General features: G+C 49.6%; 1 protein-coding gene across 1 annotated transcript; it reads right to left on the bottom strand.

Moving 5' to 3' along the window:
- On the bottom strand, window positions 1-20432 carry Flcn (folliculin). The gene is made up of 13 exons (XM_046456746.2): window positions 20356-20432; window positions 16887-16976; window positions 14220-14492; window positions 12547-12693; window positions 11072-11293; window positions 10399-10559; window positions 7606-7697; window positions 6013-6203; window positions 4277-4390; window positions 3472-3595; window positions 2295-2426; window positions 2100-2205; window positions 1-1140 (listed from the first exon to the last, which is right to left on the bottom strand). The coding sequence occupies exons 3-13, from the start codon at window positions 14466-14468 to the stop codon at window positions 939-941; spliced, it is 1740 nt and encodes a 579-aa protein (XP_046312702.1). The 5' UTR covers window positions 14469-14492; window positions 16887-16976; window positions 20356-20432; the 3' UTR covers window positions 1-938.
- Between the last annotated feature and the right edge of the window lie 3731 nt (window positions 20433-24163).

The following is a 24163-nucleotide window of genomic DNA, read 5'->3' as shown; positions in this document are numbered from 1 at the left end:
TTTACAAAAATACATTATTTATTGTGTTTCAATGTTGTGGCCTCATGCAGAGACCTAGTCCAATAAACTTAAGTCTTCAAGTTAAATATAAATTAAATGAACACAAAACATTATAAACAGATCAGGAAAACTGCCATAAAGTCCTTCCAACCTACGGATCCCCTGAAAACACTACGGTGGGACATGAAGCTGCCGTAGACTCCGGAAACCGTCACCTGCAGCCACGTGCACGAGTTGAAAGCAGTGACAAGGGAAAGTGACGCAGAATAAAGCCGAGGCGGGTCTCACCATCCCAGTGGGCTGAGCCAGTCGACTGCGATGAGACACTTCACAGAGCCTCACGTCTGGACAGTCATCCCCACAGGCGGCCGCAGGGGAAAACGAGCCCATAGAGGAGCAGGGACAACCCCAGAACACAAACCCCAGCGGATCAGAGATGAGGAAGGTGTCCTCCACTCCTAAAGCGCGTCCAGGGCTCTGGCTCAAACTGACCGCAGACTGTTCCCAAATGGAGCAGAACACGGCTCACACACAGGTCCCAGGGACGGCTGCCGCATGTCAAGATGGAAAGGTGCGCTGCTGACCCCAGGGAGGACACCTATGGCAGCTGATTGCCAGAGCTGGCCCGGCCCACCAAGTTCCTCCTGCCAGCCTGAGACCTCCGTCATCCAGAGGCACGAGGAGCGAGTCCTCCTGACAGCGTCCCTTGTGGGCGCACAGTATAGAAGGCCAGTGGTCCACACGTCTCCACTGCCTTCCTCAGGGGAGACGACAGCTGTGGGAGGGGCCCAGACAGAGGGCAGGGCCCCGCATTCCCCACGCTCCACCACAGCATCTAGAAACTCAGCGCAGTCCCTCCTCTCGAGAGCTGGAGGTCGATCCACGCACAGGCACCACCATATTCCAGAAGGAGCACATGGAGATCCACTCCCACGAGGTCAGTTACGGGACTCTGAGGCCGTGGGGCTGCGGACTGTGGACATGAGGTGTGACTTGTATGTCTTGCTCAAGCCTGTCATCCAGAACTTCAGCAGCTTGACGTTGTCTTCCTCGGAGGCACCAAGGACACTCAGGAGCTTCTGTGTGTCCTCCTTGGGGCGACTGTCCACCTTGGTGAATTTAAAGAGGACCTTAACTTTGCTGCAGAAAACAAAAAGCAGACACTCAGACTCACAGCTCAAGAATCGGTGCTCTGTTCGTGGGGCCTGAACGGCTGCAGGACCAACAAGAACCCTACGGCCCAGCTGGGCTCCCACGCTTGGAGGAGCCAACTTAGCAGGCAGCAGCAGGCACCTGTGCCCTGGGGTCCCAGACCCAGGGAGCAGCGAGGAAGCCAGGCAGTGGTGCGCTCCTGGAGCCACTCAGGAGACCAAGGCAGGAGGACTGCCACAGCCGGGATCTCAAGGCCAGCCTCAGCAGCGTGGCAATCACCAGCCTCGTCGGTGATCCCAGGGGCTTGGGAGGCTGGGGCAAGAGGACTGAGTAAGACCCTGTCTCTAAACAAAATACAATACAGCCCCTGAGTTCAATCTCTGGTAACCCCCCAAAAAGTCAAGGCAAGAGGAAACACAGTAACTTACTTACTTTCTTTCTTTTTTTAAAAGGGGAACAGGCTAGGTAGGGTAGATGTAGCTTAGTGGCAGAGCACCTGCCTAGCATGTAGGAGGCCCCAAGTTTCATCCCCAGCACTGCAAAAACACACACACACACACACACACACACACCTGACTGTCAGATTTTAAGAATTAAGTAGCAGAATAAGAGAACTTCAGTTATGAGTCTCTTCTGCATACTCGGCATCCCTCCTTAGGTCTCAACAGCTCTTGGGAGACAGGAGCCACCCCACTCCTACCTCACAGAGAAGTGGGCCCGGGGCAGGAGACACTGGGGCACTGCCTGCAAGGCCGCGGAGCTTGAGAGAGGCAGGGCTGAGTCTGGACGCTGCACTACCCTCTACTCTAGGCGGCTCCTCAGCGGCCACAGCCTGGCCTCCTTTTGGAAACAGCACCTACTTTTCCTCAGCAGAGTTCACCGCCCCCCCCACCCCCCGCCCGTGGTCAGGAGCCTTGAGGGCGATCGTGGCCACGGCCAGCGCTTACTTCATCCATTCCTCCTTGAGGCAGACGAGGCACTGGTCCACCACGTCCACAGAAAGGTTCTGGTTGGTCAGAGCTGCTTCAATCTTGTTCAGGATGGTGGGGCCGACTGTGGGCGGGGCACAGAGGGCATCAGCACTGCCATGAGAGGCAGGCTGCAGCCACCCCCGACGGAAGCAGCCCAGCAGCAGCACCCACCTCGGTCGGCAGCCACGGGGCTCCCACTGGTCACCACGAACTCGTACTTGCTGAGGGACTGGTCGTCCTCACACCCTACTGGGTGGAGCATGGAACGCGTGGCTGTGTGCACCTCCACGATGACCACGAACTCTGTGGCAATGCAAAACACACTTCCTGGGAAGCGCTGCAGTCTCTCCCTGGCAGGCCCACCCCTCCCGCCACTCCACATCAGCTCCACCCCAATGCAGGGCCAGGAGGAGAGTGCAGGCCAATAAAACCTCTTGTGAACAGAGTTAAGGTCAACTTCTGCCTTGTTTAAACTGATTATCGTTTTTACATTACATAATCATAAATTGCACTCATTGATTCACTTCATCCTGAGGAGTTCTATGAGGTGGCTCCAGTATTACTCCACTGCAAGGGAAACTGAATCAGAGGTTCAGACACTGGCCCAAGGTCACAGTTAATGGTTGTGGAGAATTTCAAGCTCATATCTGAAGGTGACTCCTGTACTGCCCCCTGGGACCTCAGGACTCGGGTTGGCTTGGGGCTATGGAGCAAATGCCAGGCATCCTCCATTCAGCCTGGGAGTACAGTAACTGCCTCTCAGACATGCTGAGAAGTCCCTGACTTGTCCACAAGGCCAAGATCTGCCCCAAGCTGACTCCTGCACATCCCCCAGCCAAGGACAAACAGTTTCCTGGCTCTCTGCTCATCAATGAGGGTGGGGAAACCAGGGAGCCCAGGTGCACTATGAAGGGCACAAAGGACTTCAGCAGGGGGGACACCACTGGCGAGGACAAGGAAGCATGGTGACAGAGAGGCAAGATTGAGCCCCCAGAAGGTCCCAGGATCCCGTGGGCACCAACTCTTCAGGATGACTACCCTGGATTCCTGGCTCTGCCGTCCTGGGTAGACACCAACCCTCCACCCCCAGGCCTGGGACCTGCTTCCAATGAGAACCATAACCTAGGAGAGCCGCCCCACCACTAGTCATCAGGCCCACCTTCAATCACTTTAAAGACAGAAAACAGAAGTTCATGGTCACTGGGAAAGCTGGTCTTACATATGGGTCCTCCTGCCTCTGAAGAAAGTAGGGGATATCCTCAAACACGTGTCTGAGATTCAGTTGTACCTCTAGACTGAGGTATGGGAGCAGCTGGGGGAAGGGCATACCCCCAGGTGGCCCCTGTACCTGAAGCCAGCACATGGGCAGGGATCTGGACATGTGGGCTGAGCCCCAGGAAGTTGCACCGGTAGGCTTCCTCGTATTGGCTGCTGTACGGGATGATGCGGACACAGCCCACGGGCAGCATGGTCTGTGGAGACAGCGTGACTCAGAACCCACAAGCCCAGAGTCCCCTTTGCCCTCCTGTCTTCACTATCCAAACCCCACAGGCCCTCTACAGCCAAAGCTCCACTCCCCAGAGTGTCCCTGAGGCCCTCAGGCCACAGGGTATCTCCCAAAGGCTCCTAACCCCTATCCTGGCCATCGCCACACTCTGACTTACGCAGCTCCTTGCTCTGTGGTGTGAATGCCTAGGACACTGTACTTTCTGGGGTGTGTGTCTCTCCCCACTCCTTTTTGAGACAGGGTCATATTCACTTCTGCACCCACAGCTCAGGTGGTCAGTAGGCATGCACACTGTCCAAGGATGCACCTGTGTGCACACCCAACCTGCTCAGCTCGTGAACACCTCTGCAGAGGTGGCATGGTGGCAGCACGGTGCTAACCCCCATTGCTTCTCCGAGGGGTCAGGGGTTGGGAGAGGTAGAGGAGATAACTATCACTCTGTCAGGATAGCCCAGACTCCTTCCACTGGAAATAAAAATGTCAATACCTGCCATCTTTAATAGTAAACAGAAAGCACTGGTCTTAGATTGAAGTATGAACAATTCCCAAGGCTTTACGCTGAGCAACGTTTATGGTGATGGTGACACCTGAAGTCACACCCAAGGCCAATACACCCATCATGTAAAAGAAAAAAAGATGTTCTTACCCGAAGTACTTCGAACGCTGACTGGACCAAGTCCACGTCTCTGCTTTTCCAGATCACCTGGTTCCCCATGAGGACGTGCCAGGCCAACATGCGGAAATAGGGGGCACCCAGGACCTGAAACACATCATGCAGTGCTCTCCCCACATGAACAGAAGGAACTTCTCTCTCCTTCTGATGAGAATTACTTTCTTCATTTGTTTACAAACTTTCTCTGTATAGCAAAAGAGGATGTGGGGGAGGGGAGAGACAGCCACTTCCCTTCTCAAGGAGGCTGGGTGACCTAAGGGATGAGGGATGGGGAAGTCCCACATTTGCACCTAAAAGCAAGATTCCAAAGCTCTTGCCCCTTAAGATATTTCTCTCAATTTTATTTTTAAACATTTGAAGCAAAAAGGTATGAACTTTTTACAACAGTTTCCTTCCCTCTATAAGCATACTTTGCTGAGCCACTTGGAAATAGGTCACAAGCACCACAACACATCGGCACCCAGGAAGACCCAGGGCTTCACCTCCACAAGCCAGATCACACTACAACCAGGAGCACCCAATGGTCAGCCACCACATGAGATCAGCCTCCTAACCATATTCTTTTTTTTTTTTTTTTTAATATTTATTTAGTTGTAGATGAACACACAGTATCTTTATTTATTTTTATGAGGTGCCGAGGATAGAACCCAGTGCCTCACATAGGCGAGACAAGCACTTTACCCTGAGCTACAGCCTCTGTCTGACCATATTCTTTACAGCTGCGATTCTTTTCATCTAGACGCCAACAGAGGATCAAGATTGCTTTTGGTTGTCCTGTCTTTATTTTTTAATCCAAAACAACCCCTCTCCCACCCCACTTTTATCAACTCCCATAATACGGACATTTTAGAGGAGATCAATTGTCTTATGGCTTCTGAGAAGACAAACACGACTTTGAAACAAAAAACAAAATAAAACAAAACAAAAAAAGCGTCTATGACACCACACTTTACCAACCCCTGTAGCCTCGAGTACTCCCACCTCCAGTGGGATCCAAGATTCCTTCCCTTATCCAAGTAAACAATCAACTCCTGCCAAACACAGGGTGGGGGTGGGGGAAAGAGACAGATGGGCATTTTTTAAACAGAAGCCCCAGGGGGCATCTGCCATTAAACCACTCTTTTTATTCCATTTTCCAAAACAGAAAGATTTCTCTTCTGATAAGATCAATGATCATTATAAAAATACAGAAAAACATAAAAAGGTGACAACCTACCCTCCTCACTAAACAATATTCTCCTCCCATCTGACCCAATTTAAGAGTTAATCTAGTATGTCACTGTTTTGTCTTAAGCGTGACATACAAGTTGCCTTCTGGACTTCACAACATGCTATTATTTGGACACACCATAAGTATCATAGCTGTATATTTATGTTAGTTCCAATTTTTTTCTAAGAATGACCATCATTTTCAAGCTACAAAGAGTCTAGGCTTCATGTAAACCAATAATCGTGCTAGTCATTTCTTTACAAGATTCTAGAATGACAAGATCAGAGAACCACAGGGAGCCAACCACCCGGAAAGGTGAGCACTGGTCCTGTGGCTAGTACATCCCAATGCCCACTGGGCCCTCAGTCACCCACCAAGAAGGCTCCTGGTCACCCCTGCTGAGCAGGAAAGCCAGGCCCAGAGGACAGAGTGTGCTGGACAGACAAGGCTGGGCTCTTCTCCTGAGTTTCCGACTGGAGCTCGAACATCTGCTGCTTACCTGTCTCATGTGCCGAAGAGACTTGAACACTGACAGCTTTCGGGACTGCCAGTTCCCGCAGTCTGAGAGTGAGGAGGCACCGGTGGGGCACTTGGCTAGCTCCCGGCCCTCGGTGCCCTCTGGCAGCACAGGGCCTTTCTCCTCCTCCTCGGCCCCAGAGTTGTCCCAGCCTTCCGACTCCTCTTCTAAGTCTGCACGACAGACGGCAAGGACACTCATGAGACACACTGCCTCGCTCTGTGACCACTGCAGTCCAAGCGTCTCCTGGCCACTCCACCAGCCGTCGTATGGCTACTGGACGGGAGGGCAGGAAGGACTCGGCCACAGCCCACCTGGCCCAGGGTCACACCGAGTTTCAGAAGCACTTACTGAAAGGCCCTGAGCTGCTCCCCACTGGTAGGAAAAATGCAACCAATGATGGAAGCGCTGAGGGCTGGTCCCTGAGCAGACCCTCCGCCAGCTCCGCACATTATGCTCAGTCTTCCCAACCACTCCCATCCCTGCCTCACAGATATGACAGAAATGGCCTTTCAGCCAATCTGCACGGAGCCCGCACAATCACATCTATGGGTCGATCACAGTGAGACTCAAAGGGAAGAGTGCACAGGAGGAGCAGAACCAGGATTTGAAGCCAGGGCTGACTCCTAAGTGTGCCCAGTTCCTGTGTGACCCTAACCATGACACAGAGCCCTGCATGGCTGTCAGGCTCTCCTAAGAGATTCAGTAGACCTGTTTTCTCTGTGCCTTCTGGTATGCACCAGCCTGCGAGTCTTTGATCCACAGCAGTAACAAACAGTTCTAGGACCAAGTGATCTACGGGGCTGTAAAGGCCACACTGCGAGGTTCCATCTTTTCTGAGCCTCTTCTGCTCTCGTGGAGACCTAACTCCTGAACCTTTCCACTTGGGAGAGTTATCGTGCAGGTCCAGTGCGTGACTACTGGGGAAACCTCCCAAGAGCTCCAGCAATTCACAAAGCGAAGCATCAACAGTAACAAACCACGTGCGACACACATCACAGTCCACTCTCCTGCCCATGGCTGTGAGAATGGTGGACCCAGACCACCAGAAATCAAACCAGTCCTGACAGGAAACTCAGCCAGGATCCAGACCTGTGATCCCAAGCTGGGGCACACACGGGTCCCCAGGAAGTCAGATACACAGGACCCTGAGCCCCACACGTGGAGGGTCCAATCATTAACCTGGGGAAGGCCAGGCACCTGGGAGGCTGGGGAAACATGGGTCCAACTGGAACAACACTTGGTTCTGAGCAGGGAATGAGACACTGTCTACCAGGCCAAGGACCTGGCTGTCATAAACAGCGGGAGGAGAGCAGCTAGTCAGTAGCTCTCTACAGGCAGCCCTCCCTGTGGACTTTTAACCTGCCTGGGAAACAGAGTCTTTCAAGACACCATCAAGGAAAAGGCGACAGAAAATCACAACCAAAACACCAAGATCAACATCTGGCCTCCTCAGAGCCAGGCCTCCTTTCACCAGCTCCTCCCACCAGACGGCCAGGAGCCAGCGGCCCCCACAGCCACCATCAGCAACGGGCCCACGCAGCAGCACCCAGCCTCACCAGCACCCAGCCTCACCAGCAAGCTTCTCCATCTGAACCAAGGTGTCCTCTGTTGGTGCACCCTCCAGGAGCTTCTCAGTCAGCCGGCTGCCACATGCTTTCAGGAGCCTGGAGAACACAGCGCCAGCTATGATGTACTCTTGTTGAAGGAAACACTGGGACCAAAGTTCATTGAGCCCCTTGATCCAACTACCTGTTCACAGAAAATATGGGACTAAAAGAAAGGCTAGCCTGGTGTGGTGGTTCACGCTATAGGCCCACACTCGAGACTCGGTGGAGGGTCACTTGAGCCCAGGACTGGAGTCTAGCCTGGGCAACAAAGGGAGACCCCTGGGTCCAAAAAAATGAGAAAAATCCTGCTGGACGCTACTGCAAGGACATGCCAGACCCTGTCCAGGATGCAGGCTATGCTCCTGGACACGACCGGCTGAGGTCCAAAGGGCATGGGAGCCAGGTGTCATGGGCGCCTAGGATCCCAGCAGCTTGGGAGGCTGAGGCAGGAGGATCGCAAGCCCAAAGCTAGCTTCAGCAACTTAGTGAGGACTAAGCAACTGAGACCTGTCTCTAGATAAAATATTCAAAAAAAAAAGGTGGGGGCTGGAGATGTGGCTCAGTGGTCATGCGTCCCTGGGTTCAATCCCTGGTACAAAAGAAAATTTTTTCCAGGCCAACCTCAACACCTTACCTAGACCCTGTCTCAAAATAAAGAGCCGGATAGAGCTCAGTGGTAGAGTGAGATTCAATCCCCACTACCTCAAATATAATTAATCAATTAAGGGCATGGGGAAAATGGGGGTGGGTACTGGTCAGAGGAACCCTTTGTTTAGATCCTGACTCAAAAGTCACCTCTGAGACACAAGGGAACACTGAACCTGGGTGATACACTGGATGATACCAAGAAACGAGTCAATGTTGTTGGACAGGGTATTGGTATTGTGGTTATATTTATAGTTGAAATGACATAACTTTTTTTGGTTTAAAAGATAATATGAGGGCTGGGGACATAGCTCAGTGGGTAAAGTGCTTGCCTCACATGCACAAGGGCCTGGGTTCAATCCCCAGCACCACCAAAAAAAAAAAAAAAAAAAGACAATATAAAAAAAAAAAAAATGAGGGGAGAGAAGGAAATGCTGATGACTGTCAAAGTCAATAGCCAAGGGGGCAGGTTCACTGCATTATTTCTTTTACTTTGCATCTGTATAAAATCTCTTTAATAAAAACTGATTTTTTAAAATATAAGAGGAAGCTAAAAGAATAGAGTCTAAGTGTTTGCACCACAAACAAAAAGGAAATACATGTCTCAAGTGTGATTTAGCCATCATACGACAGAGATTTATCACTTAACAACAGGGCAGTGTGCATCGCTCGGTGATCTCATCCTTATATGAACACCATAAAGTGTGCCTGTGCAAACTGAGACAGCTATGATGTCATCAGGCGACAATCTACAGGAGCACTATTTTATGTCCACTACTGACTGAAATGTCTTTATGTGACACATGACCCTATATCAAAACACAATGTAGGCCATAAATATATTAATTTTCACTTGCCAATTTTTTTCTTAAATACAAGAAGGACTGTATGTCAGGTGGGTGGACAGATACTTTTCCCCTTTAGTTTACAGGACCTTGGAAGCCGCACCCCAGAAGCCTTATCCACACCAGCACAAATTTACACAAGGATCCTTGATTCAGAGCTTCAAACTGACCCTGAACAGAAATAAGTACTGATGGGGTGTCTTTACAAGGAGTGAGTATATTCTGCAGTGGAAGGAACAGATACAACCTGTGGCCAGGGAACAGTCTGGTTCCACAAAACTATATGTCTACAAAACTCACTGACACGCCTCCATTCGAGAGCTAGACGTTAATCCCTCACCTTGCCTGGTCTGGGTTTAATGACAGGGCATACTTCTAACAGTGCCAGAAGGGGCAGTGTGTACCCGCCAAGCCCAGGCATACCCCACCATCCCGTTCCAGTCACTCTGGGGATGCCAGCGGCATATCCACATGGAGAGAATCCGAGGCCCCCTTCCCAGAGCCAGCACGCACTCACTGCCCCTTCAGGGACACTTTGGAAGTGGCCCCTCAGCTGACTGCAGCTCCAGCCAAGACGACCTGGGCCAGAAGCACCCAGCTAAGTTACTTCTAACTACTACTTTTTTTTAAAAATAAATATTTTTAGTTGTAGCCAGACACAATACCTTTGTTTATTTAGTTTTATGTAGTGCTTGGATGGAACCCAGGGCCTCACATGCTAGGCAAGTGCTCTACCACTGAGCCACAACCCCAGCAACTCCTAACTTCTTAACCCACAGGAGCTACGTAAGATAAAAGTTGCTTTAGGTTTTTGTTTTTACTCTTTGGTACTGAGGATTGAACCCAGGGGCTTTTACCACTGAACTACACCCCCAGTCTTTTATTTTGAGACAGGATCTGGCTAAATTGCTTAGGGCCTTGCTAAGTTGCCGAGGCTGGTCTAGTACCTGTGTCCTCCTGCCTCAGCCTCCTGAGTTGCTGGGATTGCAGGCATACACTTTTTTTTAAAGGGAGGGGATCACTAACTTTTTTATAGAAATATTTCTTTGTATTATTGGAAAGTGAGGTCCACCTAAATGTGTTTTCCACACACTAGTGGGGAGATGCCCAGAGAACAAGGGTTCCACAGTCCTACGCACACAGGACCCAACTCTACCTGAAGGCTGCTGTGCAACCCAGCCAGGATCACTCTCCCCAACCACAGATCATCTAAACATGGTAACTTCTCCTATTCTAAGAGCTGCCAAAACCCCTCGACTCTACATTACCAGGCAAAGGACGTGTGAAGACAGGCCCACAGGTTGTCATCGCTGGTCAAGGAAGTCAGCGAGCGGGCAGCATTGCCGTTCCGCTGATGCAGGAAGGGTGTAAATGCTGTGTTCATCCTCTGGGCTCGCTGCGGGCATCCAAACTGCTCCGCCTCAAACACCTGGGATGTGAAGGGACAGGGCAGCCTCTTTCATAACCAGTCAACAGCCAGAACCTGCTCATTCGCAACAGCCACCACAGGTGTTCCCCCCAGACTGTCCCACTCTGCTCTCCTGACACGGAGCCTAGGATACGTCAGCAGCCTGACATTCTGACACAGAATGGCTGCACCTCTAGAGGACAGGGGCCGGCACAGAATTCCTCCATCCTTTCTCCACTGGCTCCCGGGGGTACGTGATAGGACGAAGGCATAGTCTCTGATGTGTTGGGGAGAGGAGGCAGAGACAACAGGGAGGAAGCCAGAACCAAGGAGACGCAGGACAGCAGAGTAGGAGGGGCCAGAAAAGCAGGTGGGAGGGCCAGGAGGTACACACATGCCCGACTCAGAAGCCAAGAGACCACACTTGGGTATGCAGTGGAGCAGGCCAAGGGGCCTGCCTGGGCTCTCAGCGACCACAGCAGCGCAAAAAGACTCCAGCAGTGCCATCCCCTCCCCTTCCCTCTCAGACACACCTTGAGAGCCTTGCCCTGGAGCTCATCAATGATCCCACGGATCTTCCCCAGCAGGAAGGGCCAGGAGTTGATGAGGTAAATCCGGTCCATCATGATGGCGATGATGCTGTACCAGCGCTGGAAGCCCCTGGCCAGGCTGTCCTTAATGAAGAAGGTGTGGCTGAACACAAAACCATGCTGCTCGTCCCCAAAGAAAATGGGACCTTCTCGGCCAGGGCATACCTGGAAGAAACCACAGCAACTGGAGGGATGTCCCCTCCTTGCTCTAGGAACACCAGGTCAAAGCCGCCTCCTCAGATCTCTGCTTTTGTTCTGGTTTGTTTTCTGGTGCTACAGGTCGAACCCAGGCTGCCCACGTGCTAGACAAGTGCATTAAGCTACGCCCCCAGCCCCTCCTTAGACCTTTCTTTTGGCATAAGTTAGCCAGTAACAGCAAAGCGGGAGCAGACAGAGAATGGAAAGCCCAGCAGTCACCTACTCTTGTGTGCAAACTTACTTTTTCTTTTTTGGTGTGGGGGACTAAGCACATGCTCTATCACTGAGCCACACCCCAGGTCCCACAAACTTTCTGGAGGTAACACTGGTGACCATGGAGTGCCAAGGTGCCTAGGTTCATTACTGTTTTCCCCTTGAAATATGTAACTCCTGTACCAATATTCCTTCTACCCCTGCCACTGCTCATCAGGAGTAGACTGAAGAGTTGGCAGGTCAAAACTGCAGTCCATACAGTTAAATCTGCACCCTCAATTCTCCGAGTCCTCCAGTCCCTTCTGCATGACACACTTATTCTTACTTTACATATAATTCAAGCACACGACCTGTCTGCCTACTGACCGATGTGCAGCATGGAATTAAAAGAGGGGAACAGCTGCAGGCAGGTATACAAGAACAGTGAGAATCAACAGGGCTCAGAGGGTCTGACGGAGTGGACACAGCACCAGGAAAGGTTAGTATCTGGATCATGAGTTCTTTGTGACAGATAAAAACATAGAAGCTAAGACTCAAGCTAGACAGCAGGAGCCATACTTAGGACCCAAGAGGAGGTTTTAAGTAGCACTGGATGATCCCTGAAATGTAGAGTGTTAACTGAGATGGTAAAAAACGGTGACATCTGATACAGTGAAGTATAGGTCCTAGAAATCATTTGTATCTTAGGAATATGTCCCAATATGATTTTAGACCTTAAAGTAAAAAGCCAGCACACCCATTTAGAAACTGGAGTCCAAGGGGCTCAATGTAGCTCAGTGTTAAAGCACAGGCATGCATGAGGGCCTGGGTTCCAACCCCAGAATGGTGGGGTGGGGCTGGAGAGTCCACCAGGACATATTCTGGGTGTTCCAGGCAACCAACGTAGCTATACTTTCTATCAGCACAGAAAAGCAAAGAACACCACCTTCCATCTCCCAATCCCAAACTGGCAGTGATCCCATGTAGGTGTGAGTTTCTCCACAACCCCACGTCTGCTCGGAGCTTACCTCACAGCTCAGGCTCCGCACACAGGCCTGGCGGACAATGCTGAAGAGCTGGGGGTGGTTTGGGTGTTGGTGACTAACGTACTTAATGGAGGTCTCTTTATCATGGCTGATATAGCCTGGGTGCCCAACAGCAAGTGACCGGCAACCCTATCCAAAAAAAGAAAAAAAAAAACCTGTTAGAAGTGGGCAACAAACTGTCTTATTCATACGTAGATTTAGAAAGCATGATCTATTTTTGTAGAAAGATAACTGGCTCCAGCCAGGCATGGTGGAACACACCTGTAATCACAGCTACTCAGGAGGCTGAGGCAGGAGGATGGTGAGTTCAAGATCAGCCTCAGCCCTGTCTCAAAATAAAATAAATAAATAAATAAATAAAGGGGGGGGTGTGGTAGAATGCCCCTGGGTTCAATCCCCAATACAATACATACATGCATAAAATAACCAGTTCCTAGATCTATTCTTATCTGAACATTTAAAAGTATTCTGAGGAGGAAGGCCTGGATCCAGGGCTCCACGGGTTGCCAGGGGCTAGTAATAATGTATTTACTGATTATTCATGGAGCAGTTACTATGAAAAGAGCTTTGTATGCTTTATCTCATCCACAGAGCAACCCCATGAGGTGATTATAGTAAGAAGCCCCATTTTAAAGAAAAAAAAACTGAGGCTGAGATGCAAAGAAGCTGCTCCAAAGGTCCAGAGCCAGGGGTTTGAGCACTTGCGTAGCATGTGTGATGCCCAGCACCATGAGAAAAAAAAGAAACAAAGATACCAAGGGTCTGGAGCTATACCACTTTCTCAGGTGTTGCCACCAGTCCCTCTACCAGGCTTTTGTCCTTGGTCCTGAACAAATACTTGTCAGGGGCCTCAGCCACAGGCAAGGGGCCCAAAAGTGACGGGGCAGAGGCAGGACTTCAGAGTTAATGCAGCAGCTTGAAAAAATACCATTCAGATCACCTGCTGCAGGGAGTGGTTCTGAGGCTATGCACCCCAGCCCTGTGCACATGAGGACTCTGAGGCAAGCCCTTCTCAGAGATTCAGGGCTCCAAGGCCACAGTAACCAATGCTCAAGGTCTCTCCAATGACCTGGCAACCATCCGACACTCCTCTCAGAAGGTTCTCCCTAGTCTGCTCCCTTTTGGGTCCCTCACAGGTGTTTCCAGAAATTCCAGATCATCTGCTTCTCAGGAGAATCAAACAGGCTGGATCCCTGTTCCCACTGTAGTGCAGGTCCAACCCCCACCTAATTTCAGGGCTGGCCCAGCTCCTCCCATGTGGCCCATTGAGAGAACTTCAACTTCACTCCAGAGCTCATACAGTGACACAGTAAGGAGTGCCAGGAACCTGAGAGCGGGAAACCCCCACGGCTGCTGGGCTGAGGAGATCCAGACCTAGCACAAACCTAGCTGCAGTGTATGAACACAAAGGCAAAGGCTAAGCTGGGGGACAACTGCCTGCTGACAGTGTGGGTTAAAAAGCCAAAGCTGGTATGAAGGGAAAGAGCCTAGGGCCTCAGAGTGTTCATGCATCAGAGAGGTGATGAGAACACCCCTGAGGCTGGGCTGTCCCCTCCAGGCCTCACCGGTGCTCTCCAGATTCTGGGTCTCCTTTCCTTCCCGTACCTCCCTCCCATCTCCAGCAGAGAGCAAAACATCCCCTCAAAGACACTTGCCTCACACATGTCTGACTTTTTGGGCCCTGGGCTGCTGGACTCCGCGCTGGCCCCCTCAGCTGGGCTGTGGGCACGGACCCGGCTGCTCATCTGGATGCCGCCCTCTTCCTCCTCAGCTTGTTCCCCTTGGCCTGGGCTGTCCCCATTCGCAGCCCCCTGGGGTAGAGGGGCGTGTAGAACTTCCGTGCAAAACAGAGTGCGGGGGCCATGGAGCTCACAGAAGTGACAGAGGGCAACGATGGCATTCATGGTGCCTTAGAGATCAGCAGAAGCCTGTGGGAGCAGAGACACTGTCAGGTGGTTTCACCTGTTCATATCACAACCTCCCCAGTGCGTCCGGAACACCAGGACCACAAGGACAGAATTTCCACACAGCACAAGCAAGTCACCACCCAGCTGGCACGGGCTGAGCACCTGCTCTGTGCCACGCTGCTTCAGGAACAGAAGACAAGAGCACGACAGACAGACAGGGTCCCACCCTGGGGAGCTACGTCAAAGGAGGAAACCATGAGTAAACACTTGCACAGGAAAAACACATACTCCGGAGTGACATACAATGCAGCAACACCTGTGAAGTCACACCACTGGCGCGACACAAAGAAAGCACCCCAGGAACCCGGGGACAAGCTCTTGATCCAGCAGGCCAGGCAAGAGATGGGGGCTGTGAGACTGCCCCTGGGAAGCGCATGTCCAAGGGGGACACAGGGAACACTACTCACTCCCACACACACAAGGCTACAGAGGACACAGTGCAACCCCTAAATGTAGCAGGGTGCAGGGAGGGGCTAGCGCCACAAGGCACCAGGGAGAGATGGGGGGGCAGTGCCTGAGGGCTGAGCGACTCTGGAGAAGAGCAAGAGCTGAGGGCCAAGGCTACAGGAAGCAGACTTCAGGCTTCTAGGCCTCGAGGCCCTAGAAATAGGCCCCAGGATGTATTTTCAGACTGGAAGAGATCTGGTGGGCTCTGATGAGAGGCATGGGAAGATCTGAACTACAGCTGGAAAGGCTCCCTCTTAGGATGGTGTGTGGAGAAGAAAATGTAGGAGCAGGGAGGAAGCCAGTTGAGGGGCCCCACTGCCTTGAGGAAGAATCAATGGGGCTTTGGCCAAAGGCTGGACAGGGAGGAGGGCAGCAGACAGTAAATATTTCCAAGGCAGGGCCAGCAGACTGCTAGTGGGGAGACATGGGACTTGAAGAAAGTAATGTGGAAGACTAGAAGAGGAAGAGGGGCAGATGGAGGGAAGAGGCCCTCCCCATGTCCTCATTCCCTGGCCGACAGGGCGTGGTTATGACCAAGGCTTGGCAAGTCACATTAGCTTACCTGGTAAAGTAGGGAGATTCAGACTGTAGGTGGCTGGGTATGAACAGTCCTCTAGGGGAAGGGAGGGGAGGTAGCTGGTGACAGCATCCTCTACAACTGGTGACAGGGTCCCTGCTATGGCCTCTGAGCCAGCCTCCTGGCTGGCAGCCATGCCCATAGCCTTGTCTTTAGAATGCCTGCTAACTCTGTGACTTGCCTGATGTTCCTGTGGTCAACTCCCCAGCTGACAGGTTGCTACTGCATCCTCCTACACTGAAGGTGATGCTGGGAATGGTGGTGGCAGACACAAAACAGGCAGTAGGAGAGGAGCCACAGAGAGTCTGGGAGTCAACAGGACACTTGGCTAACAAGCCCGAGAGTTCTACAGAGATTCCAACTGCACTATCACAGAGGGTAGACCCCAACACCCCAGGATCTCTGCCTGGGTCACTCCTCACCATGGGGCCTCCACCTGCCTGTCCTCACCCAGGGGCCCCCTACCCAGCCCATGCAGCCACCCACCTTCATACCATCATTCCTCTTCCCCTGCATTAAGTCCTAGCACTTCTCATACCAGGAACCACAGTGTTTGAATATGCTCCCCCATAAAATGAAAGGTCCCTAAAAGTGGAGACTTGGTCTGGCTAACTGCTATATCCCCAGCATCTACACACAGGAAGCACCAAATTATTAAATTATTTATTTAGGAGTTGTCCATGGAGAGATGACAACTGTGAGCAGAGAAAATGGAGATATCCATAAACAGGAGAGGCTCCAGTGCACACTAGGGGAAGGCCACAGTCTACTGGCACAGGAACCAAGTGGTCTGAATTGAAACAAGGGGTCAACAGGACTCACAACAATGGGGCCAAGGACAACAATAGCTTAAGAATTCACTGTGGGGTCAGGTGTGGTGGCACACACCTGTAATCCCAGCAGCTCAGGAGGCTGAAGCAGGAGGACAGCAAATTCAAGTCCAGCCTCAGCAATTTAAGAGGCCCCAAGCAACTTAGTGAGACACTGTCTCAAAATAAAAAGGGCTGGTGATGTAGCTCAGTGGTCCCCAGCAGCATCACCAAAAAAAAAAAAAAAAAAAAAAAAATTCACTGTGGGACTAGGGGTATGGCTCAGTGGTAGAGTGTGTGCCTAACATGCATGCAGCCTTGGATTCCATTCCCAACGCTACAAAAAATAAAAATCCACTGTAGAAGAGACAAAGTGACCACAGTTACAATACATGGCTGGGAAGGAAAAGGGGAATCAGCACCAAAGTTAAGGTGGGGATATAACCCAAGAAAAGGAGTCCACATCTTTCTTTGAGGTATAAAGGGAAAAGAAATAAGGTTTCTTCCAGCATCAATACTAACCTTATACTTAGCAGAAACACAGAGAATGCCAAGTCTGTACACATGAGTCAGCCATGGCAATGTCAGTCATATCCCAAGACCTGATACTTTCTAGAAAAGGGGGGAAAAAAAAACAAAAAAACAGCATGAAAAAAACATTCAAGAAGCTTACAGTCAACCTCAAATCAGGACATTGCAAAAGACAATTTGGAAATTCACCTGTTGTTATGGTTTAGATCTTAATGTCTCCCATAGGCCATGTGTTCTGTGAGGAGGGGTAGAACCCTTGAGAGGTGGGGCCTACTAGAAAATTAGGTCTTTGAGGGCATGCCCTTAAAGAAGACATTGGGACCCCAGTCCCCCCCCTCTTTGCTTCCCAGCTGCCATGAAGTGAGAGCAGGTATACCCACCATGATGTGCTGCTTTGCCACAGGCTCAAAACAAAAGGACCAAGTGATAATAGGCTAAAACCTCTGAAACTATAAGCCAACATAAATTTTTCCTTGTTGATTTTCTCAGGTATTTTGTCACAGCAACAGAAAGCTAGTATGCCTGAGGTTCTGAATAGTTTGGCAGCCCTCTCGTTTTGGGGGGATTTTTAAATTTTGTTTTGTTTTGATACTGGGGGGGATTGAAACCAGGGGAGATTTATTTATTTATTATTGACAGAGTCTCCATAAGTTGCTGAGGGTCTAAGTTGCTAAAACTTGCCTTGAACTTGTAATCCTCTTGCCTCAGCCTCCTAAATCACTCAGATGACAGGAAGGTGCCACTGTACCCAGCTTGCCCTCTCATAATTTGAGCAGTGGCTGACAGCAAATGACATTGAAGGTAAAATTTTGGCTAAAGTTTTACACCTCTAATGCAATATTTGAAAAAGGATCTCCTTAGCTGGGCACAGTGGCACACACCTATAATCCCAGCAACTCGGGAGATTAAAGCAGAAGAATCATAAATTCAAGGCTAGCCTGGAAAATGTATTGAGACCCTGTCTCAGAATAAAGAATAAAAAGGGTTGGGGTGTGGCTCAGTGGTAGAGTGCTTGTCTAGCATGTGTGAGGCACTGGGTTCAAATCTCAGCACCGCATATAAATAATAAATGAATAAAATAAAGGCCCATTAACAACTAAAAAAATTATATATATATTAAAAAAAAAGGGCTGGGGAGTGTAGATCAGAAGTATAGCACCCCTGAATTCAATCTTCATTTCTACTAAAAATAATATGAAGTGAAATAAAAGAAAAAGGACTTCTTTAAACATAAATATTTATGATCTTTTTTTAAAAAAAATTTTTGTAGTTACAGATGGACAGAATGCCTTTATTTTATTTGTTTATTTTTATGTGGTGCTGAGGATCGAACCCAGTGCCTGACGCATGCTAGGCAAGCGCTCTGCCACTGAGCTACAGCCCCAGGCCTATTATAAATAATTCTATTTTAAAATAGAAAATATCTTTAAAATATAAAGTCCAGCCACTGATTTTTAAGGTCACTTTGGCAACATACACATGATGCCAATTGAGCCCTTCAGACCACAAACCTAGACATTTCTCTCACCCCCTTCCCAAATGGGAAGAGGAAACCAGAGGCAATATTGCTAAGCTACTACTGCCCAGCATTCAGGATCAACATGGACTACTCTTATTATTAGCTTTGTTTCGATGAAAATACATTCCTTCCACAAGAGCTCTGAACATACTGATCATGAATGCCACAGCCCCAGACAGCCACTGACTGCAAGGCAGTAAGGAACACTACATGATACTTTGCTCCGGAGTCACAAAGATCTACTACTTGGGACTCTAAACCTTAGCAGTCAGATCACATCAAATGTTACTTCTCTAAGCACCTTTACAGAGCTCCCTGACACATGACACTACAGAAGAGCAAACACAGTGTCATGTACCACTATTGCTCAATTACTTAATGACAATGGTGACAATCTAACACCTCCAGCACCAGTCTGACTGTGGCCTTTCCATGCTGTAACAGAAAGTTCCTCCTGCCAGCCTGGAGGAATTTCTCACCCTAGAGCTGAGAAACAGGGGCCTCTAGGGGTTGACATCATATGTGGCATCTGAATTCTGAGCAGCAGTAAATGGGTTCTTTAGTCATTTTCCAATTCTATATCTACCAGATGTTTGCTGAACAAGTCTTCCTTTCTAACAAGCTTTCTAGAACTCAAGGCACAGGCAGAAATCCTCTGCCACCTGACAAGTCTCTTCAATCATCATACTTACAGCAAGTATTCCAATTCCTCAAAGAGGAATGTGCCTGCCCACAAGCCTACCCGCAATGGCTGAGCCACCAGCCTGGGCCTGAACAATGATGCCCATACCATCTTTCCATTACATGGTGTGCTCTGGCCCTGGTCTACTGCATCCTTACTTCTTGAGATCTTAACCTAGGACTGTGGAGGGTTAAAGAGAACTAAGTAGATAAATAAGGTATTATAATGGATCTTAACATACAACTAACTCCTAGAACTAGTCGGCCATAGGGGAGTTTCATTAGGTCTGAACTGGGATCCCAAAAGTATACAGTGAAAAGATCCACAGGGCAATCCTTCCAGCTCAGACTCACTCCCAGCCCTACTACTTCTATTGGCTTCACCTGGATTTCCCTCTACAGAGCTCCCTGACATATGACACTACAGAAGAGCAAACACAGTGTCATGTACCACTATTGCTCAATTACTTAATGACAATGGTGACAATCTAACACCTCCAGCACCAGTCTGACTGTGGCCTTTCCATGCTGTAACAGAAAGTTCCTCCTGCCAGCGTGGGCACAGACATCGTGCCAGGTATCCAAAGGGCTGGTGGATCAGTACCTTCTGCCCTCTGCCTCCCAAGGCTGCCAGTGAGCACCCTGAACCTCCATCCACAAGCCAATCCCTGAGCTAAGAATGAGTCTGTCAATACCCACCAAACTGGGGATAACAGAAACCTTCAATTCTCAAAGGAAGACGCTGAGCTGATCCAGAAGACTCCGCTCTGTAGGAATGCCAGCCTGGGAGAAAGGGCCCAAGCCAGAGGGAAACCCAACCTGAGTGGGGGGCTGTCAGAGCGCAGTCTCACGGTAACACTCAATGAGAATAAATGAAGGGTCCTGACTTGGTGGTGGTGGGGGATTAACCCAGGTCACCTTCCTGGGGAACATGCCCATCATCCCCCCATATCTCAGGGTCTCGGCGATGCCTTCCACTCAGTCCTAAACCCCCAATCATTCGCCCACCTCGGACCAACACAGAGTCAGCCAAATCCCTGCTCCAGCCCAGGGCCCGGCCGCTCCTCCGGAGCTGACCCTAGCCTAGCACCTCAACGCCTGAGCCCCGCCCCCGACTAACAGGCTCAGGTCGTGGTCGCTGAGGGGCCGCGTCCCACAAGAGCGCCACAAGGGCCACTTCCGACCCGACCCCACAGGAGGTCTGTCAGCCTCAGCCCCGCCCTCGAGGGAGTCGGCTGAGTCCGGCGCCACCAAACTCACCCGCAGACCCCTCAGCTCCGGCAGCCCCGGCGCCGAACCCCGGGGCGCGTGACTTGGCCGGGCCATACCAACCACCGGCCCTGCAGTGGGGGAGCTGGAACCGCCCAAGCGCTCCCTGCGCCCCAAGATCTGAGGAGCCCTGCACAACTAGCCACATCCAGCAATACAGCCAGGGTTCTGCAACTCCGAAGTTCGGCGGGGAACCACGCGCATCTGCCTGACACCCCTACTTGGCCACCTTTAGTCGCCTCCCCCCGCCCAGAGGTAAAGAATGGTTCAAACCACCCCACGGGTGGAGGAAACCATCCCAAACGCGGGGGGATGCTTAAGTTTAAAAAAGATTTTAAGAGAGTTTAGGGAAGATATAGCCAGCCTAAGACTCTTCTACTACACAGAAAAAATAAAGAAGAATCTCCTAAAAGCGGTACAACTTCACTTAAGTCAGCTGTTTTTTTAAAAATTTGCCGCTGGAACCCGTCTGAACTCTAAGGAGAGTGGAAGGTGCGGGCAGGTACCTGGGAGGAAGCGGTCACGTGACACAGGGAAGCCCGCAACGCGGGTGAGACCGGTTGCGTAATTCCAGACGGGCGAGGCGGGTGTGCGCATGTGCGTGGTTCACTCCTGTCCTCCACTCCCCCAAGTTTTCAAAAAACATCCAACAATTGTGGAGTAAAATCTTTTGAAGCCTGTGGGTCTGTTATTGTTTGGCTACTTGAAATTAATTTTAAAAGTCGTTACCGCAGGAGGTAACGTGGTCCTTACGGGTGAAGAGGCGGAGAGGTGAGGATCAGGCCCAGTGCAGCCGGCTGTGGCCGGGTCCTGGGATCGCGCTGTCACCTGGTGTGTGGTGGGAGCCCAGACGTCTGTCCTCTGCTGTGCGAGCTTCCAGGCCGGACTCGGTGCTGTGATTCCAGCAGGATGTCCAGGAAGGCTCGGGGGAAGCCTCAGCCGGTCTGAGTGGAATTGGATAGTTGAAGTCATTTTTTCTCTCCCTTTGAAATTCCATGTTATGTTGAAATAGACTGGGGACCTGAGAAATTGCTACTTGTGTTTTCAGTTTTACTAGCCTGGTAAAGATTAAGGAGAACAGGGTGGGGTTACAAAGTTAAGCACAGGCTTTGTGTGTTTAATTACTCTTACTAATCCAATGGTTCCTGATATTGAACAGCACATGATTTCCGAAGCAAAAAGTACACAAGGGTATACCACTTTGGAATTCTACGTTAACCTTTGTGGCCAATTAGAGATACTTGAATTTTACTGAGTCTACAAAATGCTTTGAGAGCTTTAGTGAAAAGATGCAAGAAATGTGTGCAGTCAGTCACCTTACATCTCTCTTTTTCTATTCTCTACAAGGAAACATCAGCCAGGAGCATTGGCCCACTTCTAATCCCAGGACTCGGGAGGCCAAGGTAGGAGGATGGCAAGTTCAAGTCCTGCCTGAGAAACTTTGTTAGGCCCTATCTCAAAGTAAATTTGAAAAAGGGCTGGGGTTGTAGTTTTGTGACGCAGTAACACACACACACACACACACAAATAAATAAATAGTAAAAAGTAAAACAACATTTAAGCGTTCGTCAAAATGAACTGGATTCATGCTGAAATGGCCACATTAACTGATTTCCGCACTAATATGCAGACATCTTACAAAATGTCCCACAAACTTCAAATTAGTGGTCATGTCTGGTTTTAGCAAGGAGATTAATATATAATATTAATATGTATGTAATATATAATACTAATATATATATATCTGTATGGGAGTGTGTGTGTGTGTGTGTGTATGTATGTGTATATATATATATATATATATATATATACATATATATATATATACATCCTATAACATATATATTTTTTTTCAAGATGGGTACTGGGGATTGAAGCAGGGGCACTTAACCACTGAGCCACATTCCAGCCCTTTATGGTTTTTGAGATAGAGTTTCTCCTTAGGGCCTTGCAAAATTTCTGAGGCTGGCTTTGAACTTGCAATTTAAAGGAAATTTGTCTTATCTATCCAAGCTTTTGTTGTTGTTTGAGAGGCCAGCTTCAGGCTGGCCTTGACCTCCTGAAACTCAGGGATCCTTCCTGCTTCAGCCTCCCTAGTGTTGGGATTACAGGCCTGCACCACTGCACCCAGCGTTTTTTGTTTTTAATTGAAATTGGGCCAGGTATGGTGGTGCATTCGTGTAATCCCAGCTACTTGGGAGGCTAAGGCAGAAGGATTCCCAAATTCAAGGTCAGCCTGAGCAATTTAGCAAGACCCTCTCTCAAAATTAAAAAAAAAAAAAAAAAAAAAGGAGGAGGGTGGATGTAGCTGTGTGATAGAACACCCTAGGTTTAATCCCCAGTATCACACACACAAATACATACAACTGGGCTAGGGATATAGCTCAGTTGGTAGAGTGCTTGCCTCACACAAGGCCCTGAGTTCAATCCCCTGCACCCCCCCCCAAAAAAAAAAAATACATACAACCTAAATTGAACAACCGGTTTATCTGGATCTGAAATTCCCCTTAAAGTATGTTCAGGAACTCCCTAGTGGCTGCCATTGGTGACTGTCTCTTGGAGACTTCTAATGATGTATGTAGTTGATTTCAGTTAACTCTAAAGGATTGTGATATTTAGGGTTGGGGATGTGGCTCAAGTGGTAGCGCGCATGCGTGAGACGCTGGGTTCAATCCCTAGCACCACACAAGAATAAAGATATTGTGTCCACCTAAGAAAACTAAAAAAAATAAATATTAAAAAAAAAAAAAAAGGATTGTGATATTTAAGGCCTTGCAAACCAGTTACTGCCCCACCATCGCGGAGCCAATGTTGTAGGGGCAGTGCTAGTTATTATTGTCTCAGCTTTAACCCCCATAATGTGATTGAGACCAGTCCTGTAATGCAGCTGGAAAGGGACAGGTACCTCTCTGCTTCTGTTGAGCAGTACCACCCAGTGAGGATGATTCCATTTGCAGCAGTTCCAGTTCAAGATATTCCCCCTTGCTTCTAGAATTAGCCTCAACACTTCCCTGAGGGATATGGGCCCTAGGAGGCAGGCTCCCTATCTCCCTGCACAGAAGTTGGCTCAGTTCCACCAGAACCCTCTTTCAGATTTTCAAATTATATTAATCCCAATCTCTTTGTTTCTCAAGCCCTAAGGAGTGGTTCCTGCTTCCCACAGTTAACTAAGTTAACTACATTGGTGCAATTCCTCCTCCAATACCTGGTTGATGGCTCTGGTAAACTTTTTCTTTTTTTCCTTTCCTTTTTTTGGTTGTAAGTAGACACAGTGCCTTTATTTTTATTTATTTATTTTTATGTGGTGCTGAGGATTGAACCCAGTGCCTCACCCACACTTGGCGAGTGCTCTACCACCGAGCCACAACCCTAGCCCCCAAACTTTTTCTATTAAACTGGTAAGTGGTTTCTCTCCTGATGGGAATTACTTTTGAAAAATCTTATGGGTCAAGGAGATATATGCCTCTTTGGTTTCTAAGAAGAGACTGTTTAGGGCTTTACACTTGCTTTTTCTGAAATATATGTTGCCTAGGCTCTCTGCCTGTGTCTTGGATTTGCACACCTATAATTCCAGCAATTTCCTTTTGCCTGCCCTAATTGGAAAATTAGCTAATCCCGTAGATGGTCATTCGGAACTCCTCCCATCAGAGTGAAGGGCAGCGCTGCTGTTAGGTTCTAGATAAAAGCAGGTGGCCTGCCCACCCAAGCACACATGCTAACCAGGTTCTGTAGCTGCCCCCCTGCCAGAAGTAAAGGTCTGCTTTGCCCACCTCCTTTCGAGCACAGGTTTGATTTCTTT

This window comes from Marmota monax, unplaced genomic scaffold (assembly GCF_021218885.2).
Source record: "Marmota monax isolate L192 unplaced genomic scaffold, Marmota_monax_Labrador192_F-V1.1 WCK01_AAM20220418_F8-fsc00291, whole genome shotgun sequence".
NCBI classification, from domain to species: domain Eukaryota; kingdom Metazoa; phylum Chordata; class Mammalia; order Rodentia; family Sciuridae; genus Marmota; species Marmota monax.
The sequence above is the reverse complement of the archived record's forward strand: the minus strand, read 5'-3'. Positions and strand labels throughout refer to the sequence as shown.